We start from the raw sequence: 26,111 nt of genomic DNA on the forward strand, positions 1-26,111 counted from the left end.
CAACTGGGCTCAAGCAGGGTGAAAAGCTTCCAGGATGCCCAGCAGAGGAGAGCACCCACTCCACAGTCAAGAGCCAGGGGTAGAGGGACTTCCCTGGTGGTGCAGTGGATAAGACTCCGCACTCCCAATACAGGGGGCCCAGGTTAAGTGGGATCGCACTGAATCTACAGATATATTTGTGGAGAACTGACATCTTGCCAATTCTCTTCCACCCACCTCTTCCCATCTAGAAACATACTGTATCTATATATTTACTCAGCTACTTTCATTTCTACCACAAATATTTTGCTTTTAGTATAGTAGTAGTTTTCAGTATACATGTTTTGCATATATTTTGTTAAATGCACTCACAAGTATTTTTTTGTGTTTTGATGCTATTCTAAATGGAAGCTTTAAAAATTTATTTTCCAATGGCTTGCTGCTAGCATAAAAAATACTACTTATTTTTATATAATAATCTTGTATTCCATGACCTTGCTAAATTATCTTATTAGTTCTAATAGTTGAAGATACCTTAGGCTTTTGTACATAAATAATCATATTATTTGCAAATGGAGACTATTTTATTTCTTCTTTTCTAATCTTTATGCCTTTTATTATTTCTTTTCCTTGCTTTGGTATACAGTAAAATGTTGAGTGTAAAAAAATCATGAATGAGTACTGAATTTGCCAAATGTCTTTTCTGTATCTATTGAAAAGATTCTTTTTTTTTTTTTTAAGCGCAGATTAAAAAGCACTCAAACAAGTTTAGTAAATAGTTTTTGCACAAACATCCACCATTACCTTAGTGCCTCGTGATTTTTGCACAAGACCACCATCTGGCTAGTAGGTGACAGAAACTGGGCTCAGACACAAACCTTTTGAATTTAAAGCTCCTTTTCTTTCACCAGCACCATGGTAACCTCAGACTAGTTGAATATAAGAATTCTCATGATAATGTTTTTAGTTTTTTCCTCTTTATTTTTATGGATAAAATGCAACATACATATACTTAACAATGAAACTGATGGGATGAAAGAACATTAACTTTTGAGATGGGAGACAACATAAAAAATTGGCAACCTAGTGACAACATGATTTTTCAATCAAAGCACATAGTTTTAGAAAAGTTGGAAAATGCCTAAAAGAAAAGATGTTATTTTTAAATTAAGGGGTGTGTGTGTGTGTGTGTGTGTGTGTGTGTGTGTGTGTGTGTACAACTGTTGAAAATGTTTGAAAGAAACATTTTAATCCATGTAATATTATTTTTTATTAAGTGACATATTTATGGAAAAAAAAAACAGTTGAAAGTGCCTGTCAGAAAACAGAAACTATTCAATCCTGTAATATATATTCCTTTCAGACATGTGATACATTTATGAAAAACAGTTGAAATATGCTTGATAGAAGTTTAATCTCACGCTACTTTTAGTCAAGTGCAATGTGGGGAAAGCGGTTGAAAATGCATGAAAGAAGATGAAGTGAATTTCTACATTTGAAAACCTGTGATTCAGCACAGTTAAACACACAAGACAATGACTAAGGGACACGGATTCTCTCAGCGTCTACACCACACATCATAGTTACAGAGTATTTGGTTTTAAAGCTTTTGCTAACAATATTTTACATCATTAAATGTATATTATTAAATGTACACTGAAAGCTAACTGAAGTGACTTAAATAATAAGATTCAGGAACAGTTTGTAACAAAAATTGTTAACGTCTGTTATTTTTTTCTCCCAAGAAAGACAAGTGAGGTAGTTTATATTGTATATACATTGTAAAGAGATTAATATTCCAGTCTGTTCAAAGGTCACTCCTTGAACTCACTAAACTCATTGTTCAATGACTCCAAGAATCATATCCCCAAGTGAGCTGTTTAGCAAAGGGATCTTCTTTCGTAGAATGGAGGAAAGAATGAGCCTGTTCTAGGGGGTTTTTTTCTGAATAATTGTTCCTAAAACGTTAACTTTCTCTAATGTTTTCGTAGATATAATTTTCCTAACTGTACACCAAGAGCGCTTGGGAAGAGATGAGGTGGGAAGCTATCAAGAAAAGAATTTAGAAGCCCAGTATCTGACTCTTCTTTTGTTTGCAGATATACTATTCATGTTTGCTTTTACACTATTCACTGTTACAGATTACTGTAACTATTTTAAAAAACAACTCTTCATAAGGCAAAGACAGTTTTTTCAACACTTAGGTGACCAGCAATTTTGAGTTTTAATTGTAGGGGTTTGTTTATTCATTAAGAATAAAACTATTCATTAAGAATAAGATTAGTAAAAAAAAGAAAAGTAAAAATTAGTAAAAAGAACTTCTTTAACCACACAAAAATTAGTTTGTGTGTCTACTGGAAATTCTTCTCTAATCAGTTTGTTAACTTGATGACTAAAAATTCAGGTTATATCCAATGATACTGGTATTGACGTGGGCTTCCATATCATATAGTTATTTGAAAGTTGTCACACAACCTTGGATGCACTGAAGTGATTAAAATTATTGACTGGGCTAAGCCTTTGACATCTAAAACCACATAAAAGTGGATAAGAAATTCAGAAACTTAGTTTTTTTTAATCTGTCATCTGTTAGCCATTTATTTAAAACTAATGACTAATGAAGTAAATCTTAAAACCTTTAGAACTTATGCATCTGTCCTAATGTGTTTTCAGTCAAAAGAAATAAAAAAAATTCCCAAATAAAAAATTAAATGGATAGATCTGTGAATTTTCTAAACACAACAGAATATATTCTAAATGATAGGAAATTCAGTGAGAAAAATCAGTCATTGTTTTAATACATACACAGAAGTGTAAGGCAGCTAATTTGAAGAATTTCTTCCATGTATGTGGGCATAAATTACAGCCATCTTATGTCTTGGACCTTAGCAACTACATGAAGTAAAATGTTTACTCCTGTTGTTTGAATTGCAAAAATGATAACGGCATTTTCTCAGACCCTCAAAGTTCATTATGTAAACTCACATGCCGTCAATTAGCCATACATTGAAAACTGATGAAATGTAGGAATAAATATGAACCAACAGAACACATGTTTATCTTCTAATGGGTTTTCAGGCAAAGGAAATAAAAAATTCTCAAATAAGCAAATAAAATGAATGGATATTTGAGTTTTCTATAAAAATATAACAAAATTCTAATGGCCAGAAATGCAATTATCTACATGTTGAATATAAATTATGTTTTTATAGATATCAAGGCATAATGAGCATGTAAAAGATTTCTTCTATACTATAGGCTTAAATTATTATCACATTTTGTTTTGAGACTTGGTAAGTAGATTAAATGTATTCTGCATTGGTGAGCAACTTTGTCTATTGTTTGATTTGCAAGAGAGAGTCATTTGGGCATTAAATCTCATTAAAACTGGTGTAAATTCATCAAAATCTCAATCTAATTAGTAGATTCTAATCCAAAGCACATACATGGGATAAATGAGACCTCTGTCCCCATTTCTAACCAACTCTAGAACGACTATACTGCAGTCTCCAAATGAAAGGCAGGGCTGTCCAACCCCCCAGCAAATTTCAGATTTGCTCTCAATTAGAATCATGAATTGTGCTTTCTCACCAACTGCAGGTCTGGAAAATGGCTCCATGGGATCTTGATAGCGAGGCAGTTTTCAGCTCACCAAACATTCATCTGATTTTAAAGCCTGATGCTAATCCACAGTGCTTGGCCAAGTCTATGATTGATGAACAGAAACAAAACCTGTTTTTACAGCATACAAAATCTGGATATAGCAGTATTTTTCAGCACTCTTGAAGAAAGAGCAGTTGGACAAAGGCAGTTCTGCAGTTTAAAACTGGGGCTGCAGAAGTGATTCTCTACAGCTGTGAAATATAAAAAATGATATGTTTGATGAGGAAAGGAAATCTGTGCCTGGCACATGGAAAGCTATTCACTGAGCACCATATTCACGATGAGGAAATAGGGGCCCTGTGACTGTTGACTACACCAAAGGTTATGGACGCACAGGAACAGCCCTTTTCAACCTAACCTTAACTATGGGGACCTGTGCTCATAAGAGAACAAGCTTTAAGAATGTCAGTTTTCAACAGCCCAAGATAGGGAAATGTTCATTTGCACCAGAATGCAGACAGCCACAATACAGTACAGCATACATAACAACACAGTGGTTTTTAAATAGAAGGTTCTCCTCCTCCAATTCAGAAGCAAGTCAGAGCATAAACATTGTTTGTGTGACTCTGGAAACTGATTCTCTTTGGTAAGTAGATCTAAATTATTTTTCAGAGCAGAAATTTTTGTTATTTCTGGCATCCTTGTTCAAAAATGTCTATATATATATAATATAAGTATATAAAAAAAAGTCTTTTCCACCTCTTGTGTTTGGTAGCATTTGCTACATCAAGAAGTGCTTCTTATCCCCAGGTAGAGGACCAAATTCATTTCTGCTGTGAAGTCAAAGTATTAGAAACGATTAGAGTTCCATATTCTATATTGGCCTTTCTTCTGGAAGGATCACATCCTCTTTACTTCACTCTTATCAAAGAACCATCATGAGAAAGCTTCAGCTCAAATGGTCAACCAGTTCCTCTTCCACAATTCGTGTTGACACCAGTGGGAGACACCAGTTGGGCTGAGAAACACCAAGAGGGTTCTAGGAACAAACATGTCAAAAGCAGTCTTGTTTTTTCCCTACCAAATGTAGGACTTCTTGGCAGGTAATGCACGATAGCTGCCATCTTGGGGGGTATTTCAAACACTTGATTGGGGTTTAATCACCCATTCTGCCTGGGGATTTACATGATATACATCCAATATATAAGCCTCTGGATCCAAGCAGTGCTGTCCTAAAAGAAAGAAAAATCAGAGTATGTTTTCAAAAGTGCACACTTCCGTGCGTGTGTGTGCATGTGTGCATGTATGTGTGTTTGCAAGGCTCAAATAAGGCCAGTATAGTTCCCTCAGCCAAAAATGAATACATTTTAAAGTTTCCTAGCAAAGCCAGCCTTCCTCCCCTCTTTTCTTTGCTTCTGACTATGAAGTACTTCAAATAAATCCCATGTGACACTGTGGAGCAAACAGACACGCTAATCACAAGCAAATTGTTCCCTAGACTCACTACATCAATTAGAAAAATATGACAAGAACCTGTTTCAGGTATCAATTCATTTATATGATAATGAGCACTAATGATCATTTAGATGACAATACATATCCTCTAACGGTTTTATTGATAGAAACTTGACCAGGACTAGACACTAATATCAAGTTCATTTTAGGGAAGGTCATTTCATTTTTCCTGTGGGCAGGAGATCTGGAATTGATAACAACAAAAAGATCATTCCATGGGGGCAAATACATTTGAAAATTCTTATGTACAGTGTGTTCGAAATGTATACTAAAGTCTCAAACAAAAGTAGCAATATTTAATTGCTTGCCTGATTCATTCATTCATTTCTCAAATATTTCTTGAGTTATTACGTGCCAGGCACTATTGTACGGGCTGAGGCTACAGCAATGCATCAGACAGTCAAAAATACTTGCCCTCGGGGTGCTTACGTTCTAAAAGTGGTAAAAGGCAACTAGCAAATAAGCAAGTATGATAGAAAGTAAGTCTGATGGTGATAAGAACATGAGAGAACAAGAAATTGGAGAAGGCGCAGAAAGAGGGTCCAATCCAGGAAGGTCTCACTGAGAAGCTGATACAGCGGCCAACACCTGACAGAGGTAAGGGAGTGAGGAGGGAACCATCCAATGGAAAGCATCCAGGGCAAAAGTCAAAGCGGATGTGAAGGCCCAGGGCAAGATGTGCTGGGGACTGGATATGAAAGCTGGTGTCCAGGGGAGTCTGCACATGATGTTGAGAGATGGCAGCATCCAGGTGCCTTCAGAGCAATGAGGTGCACTAAGTTCACCATGGCAGGTAAGTGCAGACAGAAGTTCCAGTGCTCCGAGGTTGAGAGGGTGAGAAGTAACAGGCCGAAGAGACTCAGAAGGAGCAGCCTGTGAAGTGGGGGGAAAGCCAGGAGCTTAGGGGGTCCTTGAAACCAGGTGAAGAGAGTGTTTTCTTAAAGAAGGGAAAGATCAACCCAGGCAGTTGTAAAGACAAAATGAAGCACTGGATTTCACAACAGAAGAGTCCTCCGGTGACCTCGACCAAAGAGCAATTCTGAAGTGTTGAGGGGTAAAGCTTGACTGGAGTGCCTTCAAGAGAGAAGGAGAGGAAGAAACTGGAGTATATACACAAATGATCCAAGGAGTTTTTGCTATAAGTGGAGCAGAGAAATGGGAGTAGACTTGAAGGGGGTCAAGAGAGAGTTTTGTGGAGATGAGAAAAATTACAAAACTGTTTATGCAGAGAGAAATGGTGTGGTTGGGAGGGAAAAGCTGATGACAGAGGAGAGGATGGGAGACTGACCAAGCCCTCGTCCACAGGAGGGAGGCGCCGCCCTAAACAGGAGCACGGATATTTCGTCCCAACTGTGAAGGGGGGCAAGAGGAAGGTAAGGACACAGAGGCACGTGGACGGAATTTTCTTTTTACTCCTTTCTGTCCCCCTTCAGGGGAATAGGAAGAATGAATCTGGACTGAGAGTTGAGCAGGAAGTTCAACACAAAGGATGTCGAGATGATGAAAGTGCCACAATTTCTCCTTTCGTTTGCATGAATCTCCAGACTCTCCAACTTTCAGAGTCACATTTAAAAGACGCAAAAATCTACTCCACATCGACTAAACTATTTACATTTAAATTTTGAAAATATTTTCGGAAAGTCATACTGTTCTTATGTGAGAATTAAAAAATCTGACACAGTGATTTTGATTTTCTATCTAAAGAAATTTGTAAAGTACACTTACAATAAGAGCAGCATATTTCTTTTAGAGTAATCAGAGAATGTAGGAGTAAAAACATTAAAGAATGCTTACCTATATTACCTCCAATTTCATATAATCTTTGGTTCTGGATCTTAATGCCTTCCGATGAACCATGACTGAGAAAAGAAGAAAGCAATATAATTTAAACCCTCCTCTGTGATCTGGGGTAAACCTGTGGATTAAATAATCATGGCAACAAACAATCATTCTGCCTTGGGTGAAATACACCACACAAATCATTATTATGACTGAAGTGATGATAAAATCTTTTTTTTTTGCTTGACACAGACAAGCATCTGAGGCAGAGAGGAAGCTGGACGCCGCCAGGCTTCACGGCCACCCCAGCCCTTCCATCCACCACTGTCAGCTCCTCTTAAGAGAGGACACCTTATTGACACATCAAGGCTGGCCAAGGAGCAGCTGGATGTTTAATATTGCCTTGTCGAGGGCAACATTACTCTCAGTTCAAAAGCCATCAGGTTCCATTTCTGTATTTGCCAAAAATTGAATGAGATTCCTTCCTCAGCCCATGGCACATTTCTAAGCTTGCCCAGTGCTTTGTAAACTAACGTTGACTTTGTTGCATGTCTCTGCCCTTTGTTGCATGTCTCTGCAAGTCAGAGAAAATAATTGTCCAATTTTAATCTTCCATCCCAGACTAGGCTGCCGGGTCAGAAGAGTCTGGAAAGACCATCGCTGAGCTCCTGCCCACTAGAACTGTCAGCTTGGTTACTCAAAAAGATGGTCTTCGGCTCTCTGCTGTGAGGGAGAACGACGTGCACCCTCTTTGTTTAATTAAACATTTTATTTGAGATAGTTGTAGATTTGCATGTGGTTATAAGAAAATATACAGACACATCCTTGTGTACTCTTTACCTAGTTTCCCCAATAGTAAAATCTTCCAATACCCTAGTGTGATGTCACAACCAGAAGCGCCACATGGGTTCTGTCAAGGTACAGAACATTTCCTTCCCCACAAGACTCTTCTTGTTCTCCTTATAGCCACACCCACCTCCCTCCCCCTGTCCCCATCCTCCGCCCCTTATCCCTGGATTCTACATTTCTATAAACTTGTCATTTATAGAAACATTATATAAATGGAAACACACAGTATGGAACATTTTTGTAGTGGCTTTTTTTTTTCCAGTCAGCATAGATCCCGGGAGATTCACCCAGGCTGCTGCATTTTTACTGCTGCGTAGCACATGTGATATGGATGGACCACGGCCTGTTTAGTCATTTACCTGTTGAAGGACATAGGTTTTTTCTTTTCCAGTTTTTGACTATTATAAATAAAGCTGCTGTAAGAATTTGTGTACAGGTTTCTGTGTAAACATAATCTTCATTTCTTTGGGATAAATGCCCAGGAGTGTGAATGCCACATCACACAACAGTTGCATATTCAATTTTATAAGAAACTGTCAAACTGTTCTACAGAGTGACTAGACCATTTTACATTCCCACCACTGATGTATGAGTAATTCAGTTTTTTTGTATCTTCACCTGTACTTGGTGTTGTCATTATTATTATTTTTTAGCCATTTTCATAGGTGTTTAATATGTCATTGTGGTTTTGTATTTCCCTAATGGTTAAAAATACTGAACATCTTTCCACATGCATATCTGTCATTTGTATATCTTCTTCTGTTCATGTCTTTTGCCCATTTTCAAATTGGATTGTTTGTTTCTGCACTGTTGAGATTTGAGTGTCCTTTATACATTCTAGATACTAGTCCTTCGTTTGATATGTACTTTATAAATATTTTCTCCAAGTCTTTAGCTTGTCTTTTCATCTTTTAAACAGGGTCTTTCAGTGTACAAGTTTTCAATCTTGATGAAGTCCAATTTACCAATTTTTGTTTCGTATGAGTCATACGATGTCAAGTTTAAGAAATTCTTCACTAGTCCTCTATCACAAAGGTTTTCTCCTATGTTATTTTCTAAAAGTTTTACCCAGTTGCAGAGGATCTCCTCTTTTCCTAAATTTGCTGAGTTTTTATCATGAATTGGTGATGGATTTTGTCAAATGCTTTTTCTGTATCATTTAACATGATCATATGATTTTTCTCCAATTGATATGATGGATTACAGTAATTGATTTTTGAATGTTAAACTAATCTTGCATACCTGAACTAAATCCCACTTGTTCTAGGTATAATTCTTTTAATATACTTTGGATTAGATTTGTTGAGGGCTTTTGTATCTAAGTTCATGACAGATATTAGTCTGTAGTGTTTGTTTTGTATTATTTTGGTCTGGTTTTGGTATCGGGGCAATACCAGTTTCCATGATCACTCTCCTCAACCTCTGGCAATCACTCAGCTACCCTGCATTTCTAAAATTTTGTCATTTCAAAAATGTTATATAAATGAAGTCTTGCAATATGTAACCTTTTTTTGCTCAACATGGCTACTCCTTTTCAATATGATTGGAAAGTTGCTTTTAAAGGATATCCATCAGTTGTACTAGAGACCATCAAACTGTACCTGCTTTATCATGGTTAGATTTAAACTAGTGCTTCTCGTCTTTTAAAAAAACCTCAGGGCAAATGTTTATCCCTGAATAAGTATGCCTGTACAAAACTTATCATGATTTACGCTCTTTAACATGACTTAAGGCAGATATGTAAAAAATATTTTGTCAACATCACTCTGATCCTAAGGTTTATTGGTAGTAGGTTTTAGGGAGACCAACAGCTATGATGTTCACTCAACTACATAAACTCTACTTGATATAGTCATGTTACAGCCCAGTGGAGCCTGGAATAATGATATTCCTAGAAATCTATCAAGATATCTACAAAACTAACTTGCTAATTTTTTTATTCAACTAAAAAGTAAAACCAATTGAGTAAATGAAGACACCGGGACAGAAGATACCTATTTTAGAATCCCAATTGTAGAAATTCCTTGAAAAAAAACTTTTGTTACTGATAATTCTATGGTCTACTTAACTTCTTTCTCTACTTCTGATTCTTCATTTACTGGTGAAGTCCTTACAGTAACAGGTTCTAAGTTTTCAAGAAGGTCAAATTTTCAAATGCCTGGAGTTTCTCATCAGATAAAAGTTCATCTTCCTGTACAGAGACTCATATTCACTTCTACTCACCTGTTCTCATATTGAAATTTCGCCAAGATGTCTTTGGCTTTGGTTTGACTGTTGAGTTGAATGGCCATGGACACCTTGGAGAGAAGGGGTGCATGGATCCTTATGACTCCCTCCGGCACGTCAGACTGCCAAGGAGGAAACATGCGGTACATTCTGTTAAACTCAATGATTACACTTAAGAGACATGAAAATCAGTGGCATTCCAAATTAGGGAAACATGTAAACATGACCAGGATTTAACCAGAATGAAACATTGCTTTCTTCCTAACAGGAGATTCACTAATGACTAAACTTAATCTGGGATTTTACTTTTGTTACAGGCTTAGATCTCACTATAATGCCTTAAAATCATGAGGGAAGAAAACTGGGTTGTGTTCATTGCAGCACTATTTACAATAGCCAGGACATGGAAGCAACCTAAGTGTCCATCGACAGATGAATGGATAAACAAGATGTGGCACATATATACAATGGAATATTATTCAGCCATAAAAAGAAACGAAATTGAGTTATTTGTAGTGAGGTGGATGGACCTAGAGTCTGTCATACAGGGTGAAGTAAGTCAGAAGGAGAAAAACAAATACCATATGCTAACACAAATATATGGAATCTAAAAAAAAAAAAATGGTTCTGATGAACCTAGGCGCAGGACAGGAATAAAGTCGCAGACGTAGAGAATGGACTTGACACGGGGATAGGGAAGGGTAAGCTGGGACGAAGTGAGAGAGTGGCATGGACATATATACACTACCAAATGTAAAATAGATAGCTAGTGGGAAGCAGCTGCATAGCACAGGGAGATCAGCTTGGTACTTTGTGACCACCTAGAGGGGTGGGATAGGGAAGGTGGGAGGGAGACGCAAGAGGGAGGGGTTATGGGGATATATGTATGCATACAGCTGATTCATTTTGTTACACAGCAGAAACTAACACACCATTGTAAAAAAAATTAGCATGTTAAAAGCAATAAAGATGTTAAAAAAAAATGTTAAAAGCAATAAAGATGTTAAAAAAAAAATCTGGGTTGTGACAAAAATCTAATGTTTTTATCAGTGCATTTTCTTGAACAATGTCCTAAATAAGCCTACCTGAAGTAGGATTCTGTATTTCAATTTATTTTAAGAAAATCAACCTTCTGAAAAATTTAAGGATCTAATTGAAAAATGTGGCTTTTCAAATATTCTTTTTCTTTAGTCAGTAGCAATGAATGGTCACTCCAAATTGAATTCCAGATGGGCACCAAACTTGATTCTTCAAAGTGTCCTATTAACACTGTGAAGAATGGAGTGTGGACAGCTGTTGGGGAAGAGTGTCCCTGCTTTCAGGTGCTCTGATTGGCTTGGGGACCTCAGAGCTCTCATCTAAATGAAATATTCAAAGAATGGTGCTGTCTAATTAACAATAAAGTCTCTTTTGTTAGAATTGAATGGAAAATTCCTTTTGTTTCAAAACCTTGAATGTTTTAAAAATTAATTCTCTATTTGGAGATAAGCAGAAATAAATTTCTATTTGAGGATCTGGCTACTCTTCAGGTAATTATTTTAAATCTGTGTTCTCAAGGGACAATACTGTTGGTGTAGTTTTATGTGAATTGACTCAGTATATCCCCTAGAAAAAATGTGTTATGGATTGAATTGTGTCCTCCCTCCCACCCCCAACCAAATATGTTGAAGTCCTAAGCCCAGGACCTCAGAATATGACCTTTTTTGGAAATAGGGTCATTGCAAATGTAATTAGCTAAGACGAGGTTCAAATTGGAGCACGGCGGGCCCTTAATCCAATGTGATTGGTGTCCGTATAACAGGACACACACACACACACACACAGGGTGAATGCCATACAAAGATGGAGGCAGAGATTGGAGTGATGCATCATCTGTAGGCTAAGGAAGGCTAAGGACTCCTGGTGTCACCCAAAGTTAAGAATGATGTCAGAAACACGTTCTCCTTTCACGACCTTCAGAAGGAACCAACTGAATCAACACCTTGATTTTGGAGTTTTAGCCTCCAGAACTGTGAGAGAGTAAATTTCTATTGTTTTAATCCACCCTGGTATTGTTACTGCAGCACTAAAAAGTAGGAAACTACTTTTTAAGGGTCAGTTCTAACAGTACTTTTCTACTATTACCTGTGAGAAGCAGGAGAGCATGCCAGGGAATGGCAGTGAGTGGTTTAGAGCTGGGAGGGGGCAGGGAGCCCCTGGTTCACTGCAGTCAAAAGCACCCTCCCAAAACACTCCTGTGGGCATCTCACGTCCGTCCCCTGCCAGCTCCACAGAAGCCTCTTAAGATAAATTTCACACTCCTGATATCATTGAGCCAGTTATAATGATCACATTTTCCCTCTAACTTTCTAGAGTATTCACTCTTGTCAACAGAATGTCTAACCACAAATTCTGAGTCATCAATTAGTTGAGTCCTTATACATTCCTTCATGTGCTACACTGGAAATGTCAAGTTTGAAGGTGTATCATGAGCAAAATTATACACAGATGAGGTGGATATAGCCAAAGAATACTGTGTAAGGAGTTAATAATTAGGGAGGAAAGGAAATGATTTGTTTTCTTACCATTCTTCTTGTAGAGGGTGATTTTTGTAGTACCTTTGAAGTCTTGGGGCTTATAACCTAAATAAAAAACAGTTAGTCTTTAGGATTAACGTTGAGAAAACAAGCATATGCTGCTGTTGGAAGTGTAAACTGGTACAATCTTTATGGATAACATTTTGGCAATATTTATCAAATTATAAAATGCATATGCACTCTGACCCAACAATTCCACATCTATAACTTTATCCTTCAAATAGACTTCATTTGTGAGAAATGACATATGAACATGTTTATTCACCAATGCATAAACTTTAATAGCAAAATATTGGACACAATCTAGCTGTTCAATGATACGGGAATACTTAAATAAGTTTCAGTGTGTCTATGGAATACCATGCAAAAGAAGCAAAGAAGAAGGCTGTGGACTGATGTGGAATAATCACCATGATTTCATAAGTCATTAAAGAAGATGCAGGACAGTGTTTCAAGTATGTTATCATTCATGTAAAAAAAAGGGGGAAGACCATATATTCGTATTTGCTTGTATGTCATAGTGTCTCTCTGGACATATATGTACCTGTGTGTTCCTGTGCACACACATGCTGTCATTGGTTGTTGACATTACTTGTGTTCAGGAGGGGAAGTCAGAGATGGTCAACTTTTATTCTATAGTTTTTCCCCTTCCAATATTTTGAATTTTGTAAACTGTCAATGAATTGTCTATTCCAATCAAAGTCAGGAAGTAAAAACATAGTATAGTACAACAGAACTGAAGAAAGACTATTTCTTCATCTGTAAGCGCTTGCTTTCATGGTACTTATAGCCTTTTAAAATTTTACTTAGTTCTATTTATAATTAAAACATTAAAGCAACTGACATTCATATAGCATTATACAGTTGACCTAGTGCTTTACACCCACATTATGTGAGTTGATGCTAATGACAACTCTGTGAAATAGATATCATTACTTTTTTCCCCAAATTGAAAATGCTTTTTTAAAAATTTTGTTGGAGTATAGTTACTTTACAATGTTGTGTTAGTTTCTACTGTACAGCAAAGTGAATCAGCTATATGTATACCCATATCCCCTTTTTTTTTTATTTCTTCCCCATTTAGGTCACCACAGAGCATTGAGCTCCCTGTGCTATACAGTAGGTTCTCACTAGTTATCTATTTTACACATAGTATCAATAGTGTATATATGTCAATCCCAATCTTCCAATTCATCACAACCCCCCATCCCCCTTGGTATCCATACGTTTGTTCTCTGCATCTGTGTCTCTATTTCTGCTTTGTAAATAAGATCTTCTATACCAATTTTTTCATATTCCACATATATGTGTAAATATATGATATTTGTTTCTCTCTTTCTGATTTACTTCACTCTGCATGACAGAATATTGAGGCTCTGAGAAAGAATTTAATTTGCCCTGGCTCACAAAGACTGACCTGACCCCAGCTTCAGCTCCACACACATCATACTTAGGCCGTTGAAGTTTTCCAGAATGAAAATGGCAGAGTAAGGACTCCAAAAGTCTGTCCCTCCATAAAAGTAATGAACAAACTGCCAAAAACTGTCATTGTCAACTTCTTCAGAACTCTGGAAACTAACCCAAAAGTTGCAGCCTGGGGAGTGCTTACGTAAGAAAAACAGCTGAATCTTGATAAGAGTGAACTTTGTGGCATTTTAACTTACACTTTCCCATCTCAGCTCCACAGTTCAGCGACAGCCTTAAAAATAACAGCCTGCGTTCCTGGTATAGGTACTGAAGGGAGCAGAATGGACCTCATTCACAAAAAATTCTAATTATTTGTTCCCTGGAAGACTGGCTTGCCTTTAACTTGCCTAACTTGGAACTTGACCAGTGCTAAAGCGGTGTAATGTTGAAAACATTTACAGGCAAATGTTTTAATCACTGCTGCCTGATGTAGTGGGTAAGAGTTGGGGGAAAAAATAACTAACGAAAAAATCTTGGGAGGCAAGCCTAGAGAATGAGATGCTTTGGGGAATAAGGTCTTTGAACAGCTCCAACATATACCTGAGAATCTAGAAGGACATGGGCATGCCCAGGGCTGTACACATATTCAGGAAAGACCTGAAAAGAACTTAAGCTCTCACCTCTGGCTGACCTTTAAGCTCTGTCCAAACAGGAACTGAAGGTTCAGGTCAAGTTGTAAACTGCCTGGCTGAATACTGAAGGTGTGTCAAGCACACAAACACACAGAGCTCGTCTGCAAAGACTGGGAGATTTTTTTGGTTTCAGATATTTAAGATAATCTCTGTGCAAACATCAGCTAACCACTAGGCTAATGGAACAGAGACTTCAGTAGCCACACTAAACAAAGAATATAGACATAACAAAATTAGTTCAGCAGAAAAGTCATGAACAAATAAATAACAGCTATAACAAGCAGCAACCAGGGGGAGGGGGAAGAATCCAAAGCTGCCACATTTTAACATTCAAAATGTCCATTCTTCAATAAAAATTATGAGACAGGCAAAAAAAAATGGCAAGAAAATATGGCCCGGACTTCCCTGGTGGTACAGTGGTTAAGAATCCGCCCGCCAATGCAGGGGACACAGGTTTGAGCCCTGGTCCAGGATGATCCCACATGTCGCAGAGCAACTAAGCCCGTGCGCCACAACTACTGAGCCTGCATGCCACAACTACTGAAGCCTAGAGCCTGTGCTCCGCAACAAGAGAAGCCACTGCAATGAGAAGCCCGCACAGTGCGACAAAGAGTAGCCCCCGCTCGCCGCAACTAGAGAAAGCCCTCGTGCAGCAACGAAGACCCAACGCAGCCAAAAATAAATAAATTAAATAAATTAATTTAAAAAAAAAGAAAATATGGCCCATACACAGGAAAAAAAAAGTTAGTGTCAATAGTTTCAAAAGAAACTCCTTAAGGAAGCCTAGACATTGGACGTACTTGAAAAAGCTATTTTAAATACTTTAAAAGAACTAATGGAAACTGTGTCTAAAGAACTAAAGAAAACCATGAGACTGATAGCTCACCAAATAGAGAATATCAAATAAAGAGAATACATCATAAAAAGAAACCAAAAAGAAATTATGGAGCTAAAAAAAGTCCAATTGAAATGAAAAGCCTACTACAGAGGTTCAACAGCAGATTTAAGAAAGCAGAAGAAGGAATTCCCTGGTGGTCCAGTGGTTAGGACTCTGCGCTTTCACTGTTGAGGATCTGGGTTCAATCCCTGGTCAGGAACTAAGATCCCACAAGCTGCACGATGTGGTCAAAAAAAAAGCAGAAGGAAAAAATCAGCAAATCTGAAGATAGGTCATTTGAGGTTATCCAGTCTTGAAACAGGAAGAAAAAAAAATGAAGAAAAATGAACAGAACCTAGAGGAACTGTGGAACAACACCAGCACACCAACGTACACACAGTTAGAGTTCCAGAAGGAGTAGAGAGAAAGGAACAGAAAGAACGTTTGAAGGAACAATGGCTGAAAACTCCCCAAATTTGCTGAAAGACAATGATCTATGTATCCAAATAGCTCAACAAACTCCAAATAGGATAAAATCAAAGAGATCCACACCAAGAAACATCATGATCACACTGTCAAAAGACAGACATAAAGAGAGACCCTTGAAAGCATTAAGAGAAAAATCAATTCAAGTACAAGAGCTCCTCAATAATAATAGCTGATCTCCCAGCAGAAACCATGGAAGCCAGAAGACACTGGGGTGACATATTAAAATTGTGAAAAAAAAAAAATATTGACAAGCAAAATTCCATCTGGCAAAACAGTCCTTAAAAAATGAAGACTGGGAGTTTGGGGTTGGTAGATGCAAACTATAACATTTAGACACTCCCTTGATAAGCAAAAGCTGAGAGAGTTCACTGCTAGCAGACCTACGTTAAGAGAAATGCTAAAGAGAGTCCTTCAAACTGAAATGAAAGGACACTAGACAGTAACTCGAATCCACATGAAGAAATAAAGAATATCAGTAAAGGAAATTACTTAGGAGAATATAAAAGGCAATATAATGTATTTTTTGTTTATAACCTCACTTTTCCCTTATCTAATGTAAAAGACAAGTACATGACAATTATAAATTTATGTCGATGGGCACACAATTTATAAAGCTGTAATATGCAGCAATAACAGCATAATGTGGGGGGACAGAAGAATATAGGTAGAAAGTTTTTATATACTTAAGGTGTATTAATATGAACTAGATTGTTATAAATTAAGATGTTACTTATAATCCCCAGGGCAACCACTAAAAAGATGATTCAAAAATATATAGTAAAAAACAACAACAAAAGAATTAAAGTGGTACACAAGAAAATATCTATTTTACACAAATGAAGGCAGTAATGGAGAAACTGAGGATTAAAACATGTAAGACATATAGTCCAAAATTAAATAACTGAAGGGAAAAATAGAAAGTTCTACAATAGTTGGAGACTTCAATACTTCACTTTCAATAATGGATAGAAGAAGTAGGTAGAAGATCAGAAAGAAAACAGAAGACTTAGACAACACTATCAACCAACTAGATCTAACAGACATATATAGGACAATGACAGCAGAATCCATTCTGAAGTACACATAAAACACTGTCCAGGATAGACATATGTTGGACCACAAAACAAGTCTCAGTGAAGTTTAAAATATCAAAATAATACAAAGTATGTTACATAACCACAATGGAATAAAATTAGAAATCAGTAACAAAAGGAAATTTAGAAAATTTACAAATATGGAAATCAAACAACACATACCTAAATAACCAATGGACCTAAGGGAAATTAGAAAAGACCTTGAAATGAACAAAAATGAAACACAACACACCAAAACTTACTGGATGGAGGAGAAGTAGTCCTCAGAGGAAAATTTATAGATGTAAATGCCTATGTTAAAAAGAAAGATCTCAAATTAATAGCCTAACCTTCCGCCTTAAGAAACTAAAAAAGCCAGCTAAACTCAAAACAAGCATAAGGAAGGAAACAATACAGATCTGAGTTTTAATAAGGACTAGAGAATAACAAAAAACTAGAGAAAATAATGAAACAAAAGTTGGCTCTTCAAAAAGACCAATGAAATGGACAAATCCTTGGTTAGACTGACCAAGAAAAGAGAGAGGATTCAAATTATTCATCAAGAGTATAACTGGGGACATTACTACAAACCTTATACAAATAAAAAGGATTATAAGAGAATACTATGAACAATTTGTATTTCAACAAATTAGATAATCTAGCTAAAACAGATAAAATCCTAGAAACACAAAAACTGTCAATACTAACTCAAGAAGAAATAGAAAATCTGAATAGAGCTATAACAAGTAAAGAACTTAAGTCAGTAATCCCCCAAAAAAAAAAAAATTCCTACAGAGAAAAGTCCAGGACCAGATGGTTTCACTGGTGAATTTTACCACACATTTAAAGAAGAAGTAACACTAATCTTTCTTAAACTCTTCCAAAAAATTGAAGAGGAAGGAGCACTTCCCAACTCATTCTATAAGGCCAGTATTACCCTGATACCAAAGCCAGACAAAGACATAGCAAGAAATGAAAAACTACAGACCAGTGTCCCTTATAAAAGTTGATGCAAAAATTCTCAACAAAATACTAGAAAGTCAACATAGAGTTGCCATATGACCCAACATATGCCCAAGAGAAATGCAACACAAATGAAAAATAAGAAGTGAAATACTGATACATGCTACAACATGGATGAACCTTGAAAACATTATGCTAAGTGAAAGATGTCAGACATAACAGGCCACATACTACATGCTTCCATTTATATGAAATGTCCAGATAGGTAAATTCATAGAGCTAGAAAGTAGATAAGAATGTGTCAGGGATTGTGGGGAGGGGGTAATGGGGAGTGAATGCTTAATTGGTATGGGGTTTCTCTTGGGGGGTGGTAAAGATAGTCTGGAATTAGATAGTGGTGATGGTTGCACAACTTTGTGAATATACTAAAAGTATATACTAAATTTTATACATTTTGAAATAGTTAAAATGGTAACTTTTATATTATGTGAATTTTTTCTCAAAACAAAATTTTTTTCCCAAATTTAATGTGCTGGTTCTAGTTGATCTGAAGTCACTTTGCCTATAATCAATGAGGGAACACAGCCATTCAGCCTGTTTGTGATAAATCAATTAGCAATACTCCTACCTTACTGCCTTGGGATTTACTACTCCTTTCCCTGAATGAACTTTCCCCTCCTTTCTCCCTTCCAAATGCTACTACCCATCCTTGAAGATGCAGCTCAAATGCCACTTCCTCCGTGAAGTCTGCACACTTTCCACGTTGGAGCACATTTCTTTCTCCTCTGCATGATTCCCAGCACACTGTCTGTACGACACGTTTCACACTGAATGCATATTCATGGCTCTTGTGTACATTTCTCTACCAGATATTTCTCTACTAGATATACGTTCCTTTAAGGACAAAGTGAGTTTCCTGTATCTCTACATCCTCCTCAAGGCCAAATGCTATGCCTCACGATCATCCTCAAATTAAAGCAATAAAGATAATTCTAAAGCCTGTTTCCATTATCCATCTCCACACAGACAACCGTGCTAAGGCAAACATTCTTTGAAATGTAATGAATTTACACAAAACAACTTGAGGATTGCATATTCTTTTAGTATCCAATCACTACAGAAATCTCTATCTCTACTTATTAGATATATTGACTACTGGATTGCCCTTAAATCCGGTTCACAGGGACTGAAATGTTGACTTTCAGCATTTGTAAGAATCATTTTGCCCTTAAGTAATCTTCATGACAGAGATAATTCAAAAACTTCAGCTGCAAATCACATAATTCAACAAAATGTAAAGACCACAGTACTCTGTCATGAACACAATTTCCACAGTGTTTATAGTTATAAGACTGACACTTTATGAGAATATAACAATTTTGGTTCTAAATTACAAGCTACTTTGTGCATCACTGTGAGAAATAAGAGCCTGGGTGGCCATGATATTTGTGCATTTATTTAGTTATTACCCCTCGTTCTATGGTCTTCCTCCTTAGCAGCTTTTTGACACTTGGAAGCTGTTTCTTTAACAACATCGTGGCTTCATTCATTCTTCTGACTTGAGCGATTAAGAAAGATGGAACCTGGAGAAGAAACAGAGCTTGACTAGAAGGAAAACACTTGAGTTAAACCTCCCTGGTAGAGTCTGTCTTCTGGCCACTCAGTATCCAGGAACCAGGAACTGTGGTTCTGTCCTCATAAAGATTAGGAAAATCTATGAGGATTCCTGTTTAAAGGAAAATGTGTTCGGAGCAGCCTTAAGGAATGATAAAGATGCCACCAGCAACCTGGGATTACTGTCTCCCACCTCTCCCTGTGCCTGAGGGCAGTGCTTGCTCATGAGTCTTTACATCTCCTGGGCGCTAGCAGACATGAGAACATCCTAGTCGTCACATTGTCACTCACCTTCCACAACATCTCCTGGTACTTTAGCATCAAGCGGATGATGTGGGCAGCGGTGTTTGCTAAGAGTAATTCTTCACAGTCAGAATGTTTGCTTCTACTGAAGAAAAGATTTGGTGCCATTATAGTAGAAATGTTCCATATACTCATCCGGTTTTTTGATTCGTTGGCAATGACTTTATTGAAGAATGTCATGAGGGCCTGATAGGAAACAGCACAGTGTCACTCTAGTCATTGTAAATTAGGAAGAGGCATCACTGATTACTATCACTCATTTCCATACCCGTTCACTGGGCCTCTGGAAAATTGTCGGAGCTACAGAATGGCTGAATGTATCATGTGTCCCCTCTAACTGCTTAAAAGTACTAATGAGAAATGTGAAGAGTTTTTTCATTTCTCTGCTTCATAAAAGTAGCTCCATTTTTATGGAATTTGTTATGTTGGGATCTCTATAAATAATAGTTTGCATTTTCTTATTTTCTTTTATCTTAAACAAGCTTGACAAATATTAAAATTAAACAGTAAACAAGGGAGAGAAAGCACTACAGCTCAAATAAACATGAAATGCAGTTTTGTCGTGAAGGTAGAAAAGTAATTCACTCTTAATTTAAGGCATTACTGTTAAAAATTATTTTGTTTCCTTGGGAATGGAAAGTCCATTGAAAAAAATGAGTTTTAAAATAAATAAGTTATGAAATAAATGTCACGGGGATATAACATACAGCATGGTGACTACAGTCAATACTACGGTATTGCATATTTGAAAGTTACAAAGAGTAAATCTTAAAAGTTCTCTCAAGAAAAAAATTTTTGTAATGGTGATGGAGGATAACAAGATTTCCTATGGTGATCATGTTGCAGCGTATACAAATATCAGAACATTATGTTGCTTACTTGAAATTAATATGTTATATGTCAATGACACCTCAATAAAAAATTTAAAAATAAAGAAAAAAATTAAAGAATAAAAACAACAAAATAAGTATCTCATTCCTCACTTCAAAAATATCTCAGTCAAAAAGCTGAAAACTTTCACTTTTTGGGTGTCATTTTTGTACTGCTTTTCAATTTTGGAATCTTCAGCAGACCAAAGGGAAATGATTACATGCACCTGTGCTCAGCATTAAAAAAAATTGAGAAAGCTTAATAAAAGTTTGGCTGAGCCACCAAAGTATAAATGCCTATCAGAACTTTCTAAAATTCACCAAGAGGGCTGAAATCCTAAAAGGAGATGCTCTTTGGTTTTCCAAGTTTGAATTCTGCTATAGTATGTGTAATGAGAAAATGGACAGCACATACTAGTGATAACAGCTAACATTTATTTGAGGGTTTACTGTGAGCCAGGCATTATTCTTAGTACTTTATATACTCCTACTCATTTTATCATCATTCCAAACCCTGTGAGGTAGGTACTATTATTGTTTTACAGATGAGGAAACTAAGATGGGGAGGGATTAAGTAGCTTTGCCCAGCGTCACTTAATTAAGTGGCAGAGCCAGGATCTGATCCAAGGAAGCCTAATTCTTGAGCCAGACATCTTGATCTCTACAACACACTAGCTTCAATCTTCATTCCAGTCACAATTCAGAATGGAAGAGGGAGGGAGAGAGAGAGAGACAGAGAGGATCTTCTGTTAGGAATGTACTAAATTCTTTGATAATTGCTACATTCTTAGTTATATGAAAGGGGAAATGACACTTTGACTCAGATATCTGATACTAGATTCATTCCTTTGGATAAAAAAAAAAAAAAGCATTGTTCAGACAAAGCCAAACAAACAAAAAAAAGCTAGTAAATTTCCAGCTTTTGAAAAATACCAAATTGTATTAAAACAGACATTCTTATGCCTTTGCCAGTCCCCATTCTTGGGTGGAGGATATAATATAATTGACATAGATGGTTTCACCTTGGTAGAAGGAAAGGTCCTCACCAAACTGAAATGTCTGACAAGAGGTAGCACGAAGACTCATCTTTGTTTTCAGCATCATGTTTACTGGCCTCAAAATTATAACTCTTTCCAACTCATCCTCACCTCAATTTCATTTTAAAGATTCCAAGCACCTGGGGCTTCCCTGGTGGCGCGGTGGCTGAGAGTCCGCTTGCCGATGCAGGGGATGTGGGTTCATGCCCCGGTCCGGGAAGATCCCACATGCCGCGGAGCGGCTGGGCCCGTGATCTGGGGCTGCTGAGCCTGCGCGTCCGGAGCCTGTGCTCCGCAACGGGAGAGGCCGCAACAGTGAGAGGCCCGCATACCGCAAAAAAAAAAAAAAAAAAAAAAAAAAAAGATTCCAAGCACTTGTTGTACTTATAACAGATTTCCTATTGTATACAGAATCATTATCAAAACAGCAACAGAAACTTTGATTTTTACAAACATAAAGCAGAGAAATGAATTTGAAATAAAAGGAGGGATATTTGGGATGGAGAACTATGGAATACAATTCTATCAAATGTTCTATTTTATATTAATGGAGAAATCACTTTTCTGAGCTTAATTTTCTTAATCTGGAAAATGGCAAGGTCCTATCAGGTGATCTGTAAACTTCTGGGATTCTATAATTCTTTAAATTGGATTATGGTAAGACATGAACATTCTAGAAATTTTATTTAAAGCAGGGGTTTCATTCACTCTGACATTATTCCATTTAAGTCTTCCATCTTTGCTTCTTCTTCCTACTCCTAACCCTCGCCCAGTGCCTGGCACACTGTAGATGCTCAACATCTCTTAACAGGTTGAATGAACGAAACAAATGTTCAAAGAAGATTCCAGGATTCACATTCTTTCCTGGCTTCCTCAGGAGAACAGCGGTGGGAACAAGGAAAGGCAGCGGGTTTGCTGCAGGCTCAGCTGGTTGGTAAGTTGTCCTCTCAGTTTTCATTTTTCCACCTGAGCCATTTCCTCTGACCAATAAGAGTCAATGACAGACCATGAGGTCGATACAACATACCTGGGCTGTGTCCCTGTTGGCCTCAGGCAGTGCCATGATCATGAGGTGTAAGGCTTGAAACTGTACTTTGATGTGAGGCCCTCCTAACAAGAAAACAGAAATAACCACACATTTTGAACAACGCTCATGCATTCTGACAGCATTTCTTGCTAACATCTGGTGGCATACGAGGACCCTGACAGCTTTCAGTGGTAAAGACTCAGGTTTTGTGACTGACAATGTAAGTCTGTTCACTTGGACAGGAGCCTCAGTCTATCAACTCCTTTTTAGCATCCTAGGATGCCACTGTAGGGGCAGGTGGCCAACGAGATCCTCAAAATTATTCTGGATCTGTATAACATTTCTCTTTTCAAAGTACTTTCATAGATCTTGCTTTACTTTTATGCTATAAACAGTTGGCTTGAAGTTCAATTCAAGAGAAAATAAATTTTATTTCCATACAATGATGCAGCCAAGCATAATAATTAGAAGCAGAGATTCTAGAACCAGATTCAAATTCTGCACGTACTATTTAGTCACTGAGTGACCTTGGGCAGGCTATCTAACCCCTGTTGCTTCTATTTTATCATCCATAAAATGGGAATCATCATCATACCTACCTCACTGGGCCATTATGAAGGTTAAATGAGCTAATGTACAGAGTGTTTACACCAGTACCTGTACATAGCTACCTCCATAGGTGTTTGCTCTTGTTATGATCAGTGACGTTTATTTTAGCTCTTAAATGGACATGAAAGGGAAGGTAACCACAGTTGGATCTTTGGAGATCCAGAAGATGGCACCAGAGAGTTGGCATTCTACTACTGTGTGTTCTCAATATTGGCTCTTTTCCCATTTTAGGGAAAGGATTTTAGGAAATCTATCCACAACTGGATAATTCACAGCCAGCTGTGCTGAAAACGTAGGGTATTCCAGAGCATCCAGGCTTTGCCTGTTCTTTCTGTATTCTCCCCAAAATGGCCTCTTGGTAGGGAGGCCCTGCAGGGAAGCATGACGTTCTGTAACCCCCGGGGAGCTCTCAAGTTGAAGGAAAATCTATCCATTTATGACTCCGTGGATAAAGGCAGTCAGCTGCCTATAGAGTTACTTAGCTTTACAGTAGTGGAAACACTCTCGTGACAAACTACTAGGTCACAGGAGGTCGTGTGCATCCGAGTTAGGAGTACATGATTATTGTGTGTAACCACGTAATGAAGGAACAGTTGGGAGGAGTATTTATAGGCTCATATCGTATTGTCTCAGCACAATCCCCATGTGGATTTTTAAAAATTTATGTCAAATTTGTAAACAAAAATGACACAGGTTCAGGTTGTTTTTGAAAATGGCTAATGCACACTGATGTGAGTTTGCCTGAATAACAGGCACTAGCAGGAGTATATCTCAGTACAAAGCATTTGGGGACAGATAAGACATTATTTTAGTGCATAAATTGCAGGCTAAGGGCTGTCTATAATTTTCCAATGCAACCCAAAAAAACCTCTGGGGGGAAACAATAGATGCAGATGCAGGCTCTCTATTTCCATTAATTCCAGATAAATTACCAAGTTCCCTTTAAGATTAAAAATCTAAACTGGCAAATAATCCATTTTCATTTTGCTTAGAAAACCCAGCCCTACACTGTTTTGTGGTTAATAGTTTTGTAGTTAATTCGTTTATTGCACCCTGGTTAAGAGTCATTTTTTTCACTCCTGAGGTCATTATTTTCTCAGAAAGTTATTCAACTTTTCATGAAAGTATCTAAGGTTTGATTGATGAACTATTAGTCTTTTAATTTTATGGGCAATTTTTGGACCAAGTTTGAAAAGAGAAAAGAGACAGTAATTACACTAGTGGAAAAGACTACATTCTCTGACCTCCGTTTTAGAGTAAATACAGGGGCAGCTTAAACACACAGATGTCCACAGTTCTTCCCTTCAGAAAATCTCATTACAACGAGAGCTTACTCCAGGTGGCAAAAAGGCCATTCTTCCCGATGGCAGCAGCCCAGAACGCTGGGCTTCCTGTGGGGTTGGCTAGTTATCAAATCAATCACGACAATATACTATTTTTCACTTTCAAAGTCATACAAATAAATGCGGATCGTCCTGTGAAACTTTTCAGGATATTTTCCAGATTCTCTCCCTTCATTGAAGTGTACTGGCTTCAACATCTGAATAATGATATTAAGAAAAACTTAATATGATTTAATTAATATGATTTCCTTCTTAAATATGATTCTCCAAACAGGTTTTACATGGTGATTGACTCTTCCTTGTATAATTCCATAAGACCAAAAAAAGAAAAACTAAAACAAAAAAATCCTCTGTGGCACCATTTGTTTTGATGAATTGTTCAGTATATAAACTGCAGATCAAAGTGAAGTTAAGACTTCTGCAGGCTGTTTTCCAGGACAGCAAACTTTACAGAAGATCCTGTGTTTCTCTGACTTAGAAACAGAGGGAGGGAGTTCTGTTTCTGGTATGGCTGAGTAAGCTCCTACCCAATCAACCCTCCTTAAGACAACTGTACACTCTGGACAATGTACAAAAAACAACTACCTGAGGCAGTGGAGAATGAACAAAAGCAGGCAGATTTAGGAGGGCATTGGACACTTGGCATTAGGGAATGGCACAGGGAGACTGTCCAATTTCCTGGCTTTTAGTTTGAGGTCAGGCCATAGACAGTAATGGCATGAGGTGGCTGAAATTCCAAAAGAAAATCCCAATCTTTCTGGCCTGAACAAAGAGAGGGCAGGGTTCAGGAGGACCACAGACACTGGGAAGTTATGGGGAATCCCAGAAAGGGAAGGTCAAGATATAGAAGGCCCTAATTCTGGTGTAAAATCCACCCAAATGATGGCTCACCCCATAAACCATACATATGTGGAGTAGCACAGGTAAGTATTAAATAGCAAATTGTCTGCTTAAATACAAACAAAACACAAAACTAACCAAAAAAACCCCACTCCTTGGAGAAATATTACAGAACACAGAGTTTCCAAAAAAATATTCACAAGGTTCTGGATACAGTTTAAACTTACTTGACATAAACAGTGACCCATTTTCAAGGGAAGAGATAGTCAACAGAGACCAACCCTCAGATGACCCAGATGTTGGAACTAGTTATGAAGCAGCTATCATAACTATGCTCAATGATATGAAGGTAAATATGCTTACAATGAATGAAAAGATAGGGAATGTCAGCAGATAAATAGAAAATAGTTTTAAAGTAGCAACTGGAGATTCTAGAACTGA

General features: G+C 37.4%; 1 protein-coding gene across 2 annotated transcripts in view; it reads right to left on the reverse strand.

Moving 5' to 3' along the window:
* Positions 1 to 4,636: 4,636 nt before the first annotated feature.
* The window catches only part of ARHGAP28 (Rho GTPase activating protein 28), a 146,061-nt gene continuing 124,586 nt past the window's right edge, over positions 4,637 to 26,111 (reverse strand). For both annotated transcript variants that reach the window (XM_027088586.1, XM_027088585.1), the window contains 7 exons: positions 22,879 to 22,961; positions 19,934 to 20,131; positions 19,498 to 19,611; positions 12,516 to 12,572; positions 9,949 to 10,073; positions 6,892 to 6,956; positions 4,637 to 4,814 (listed from right to left, as the gene is read on the reverse strand). In XM_027088586.1, coding sequence (XP_026944387.1) covers positions 4,720 to 4,814; positions 6,892 to 6,956; positions 9,949 to 10,073; positions 12,516 to 12,572; positions 19,498 to 19,611; positions 19,934 to 20,131; positions 22,879 to 22,961 — 737 coding nt within the window. In that variant the 3' untranslated portion in view covers positions 4,637 to 4,719. The remainder of the gene's footprint in view (positions 4,815 to 6,891; positions 6,957 to 9,948; positions 10,074 to 12,515; positions 12,573 to 19,497; positions 19,612 to 19,933; positions 20,132 to 22,878; positions 22,962 to 26,111) is intronic.

Source organism: Aethalodelphis obliquidens, unplaced genomic scaffold, assembly GCF_003676395.1.
Source record: "Aethalodelphis obliquidens isolate GAN/ISIS:26980383/991018 unplaced genomic scaffold, ASM367639v1 scaffold63, whole genome shotgun sequence".
Taxonomy (NCBI): domain Eukaryota; kingdom Metazoa; phylum Chordata; class Mammalia; order Artiodactyla; family Delphinidae; genus Aethalodelphis; species Aethalodelphis obliquidens.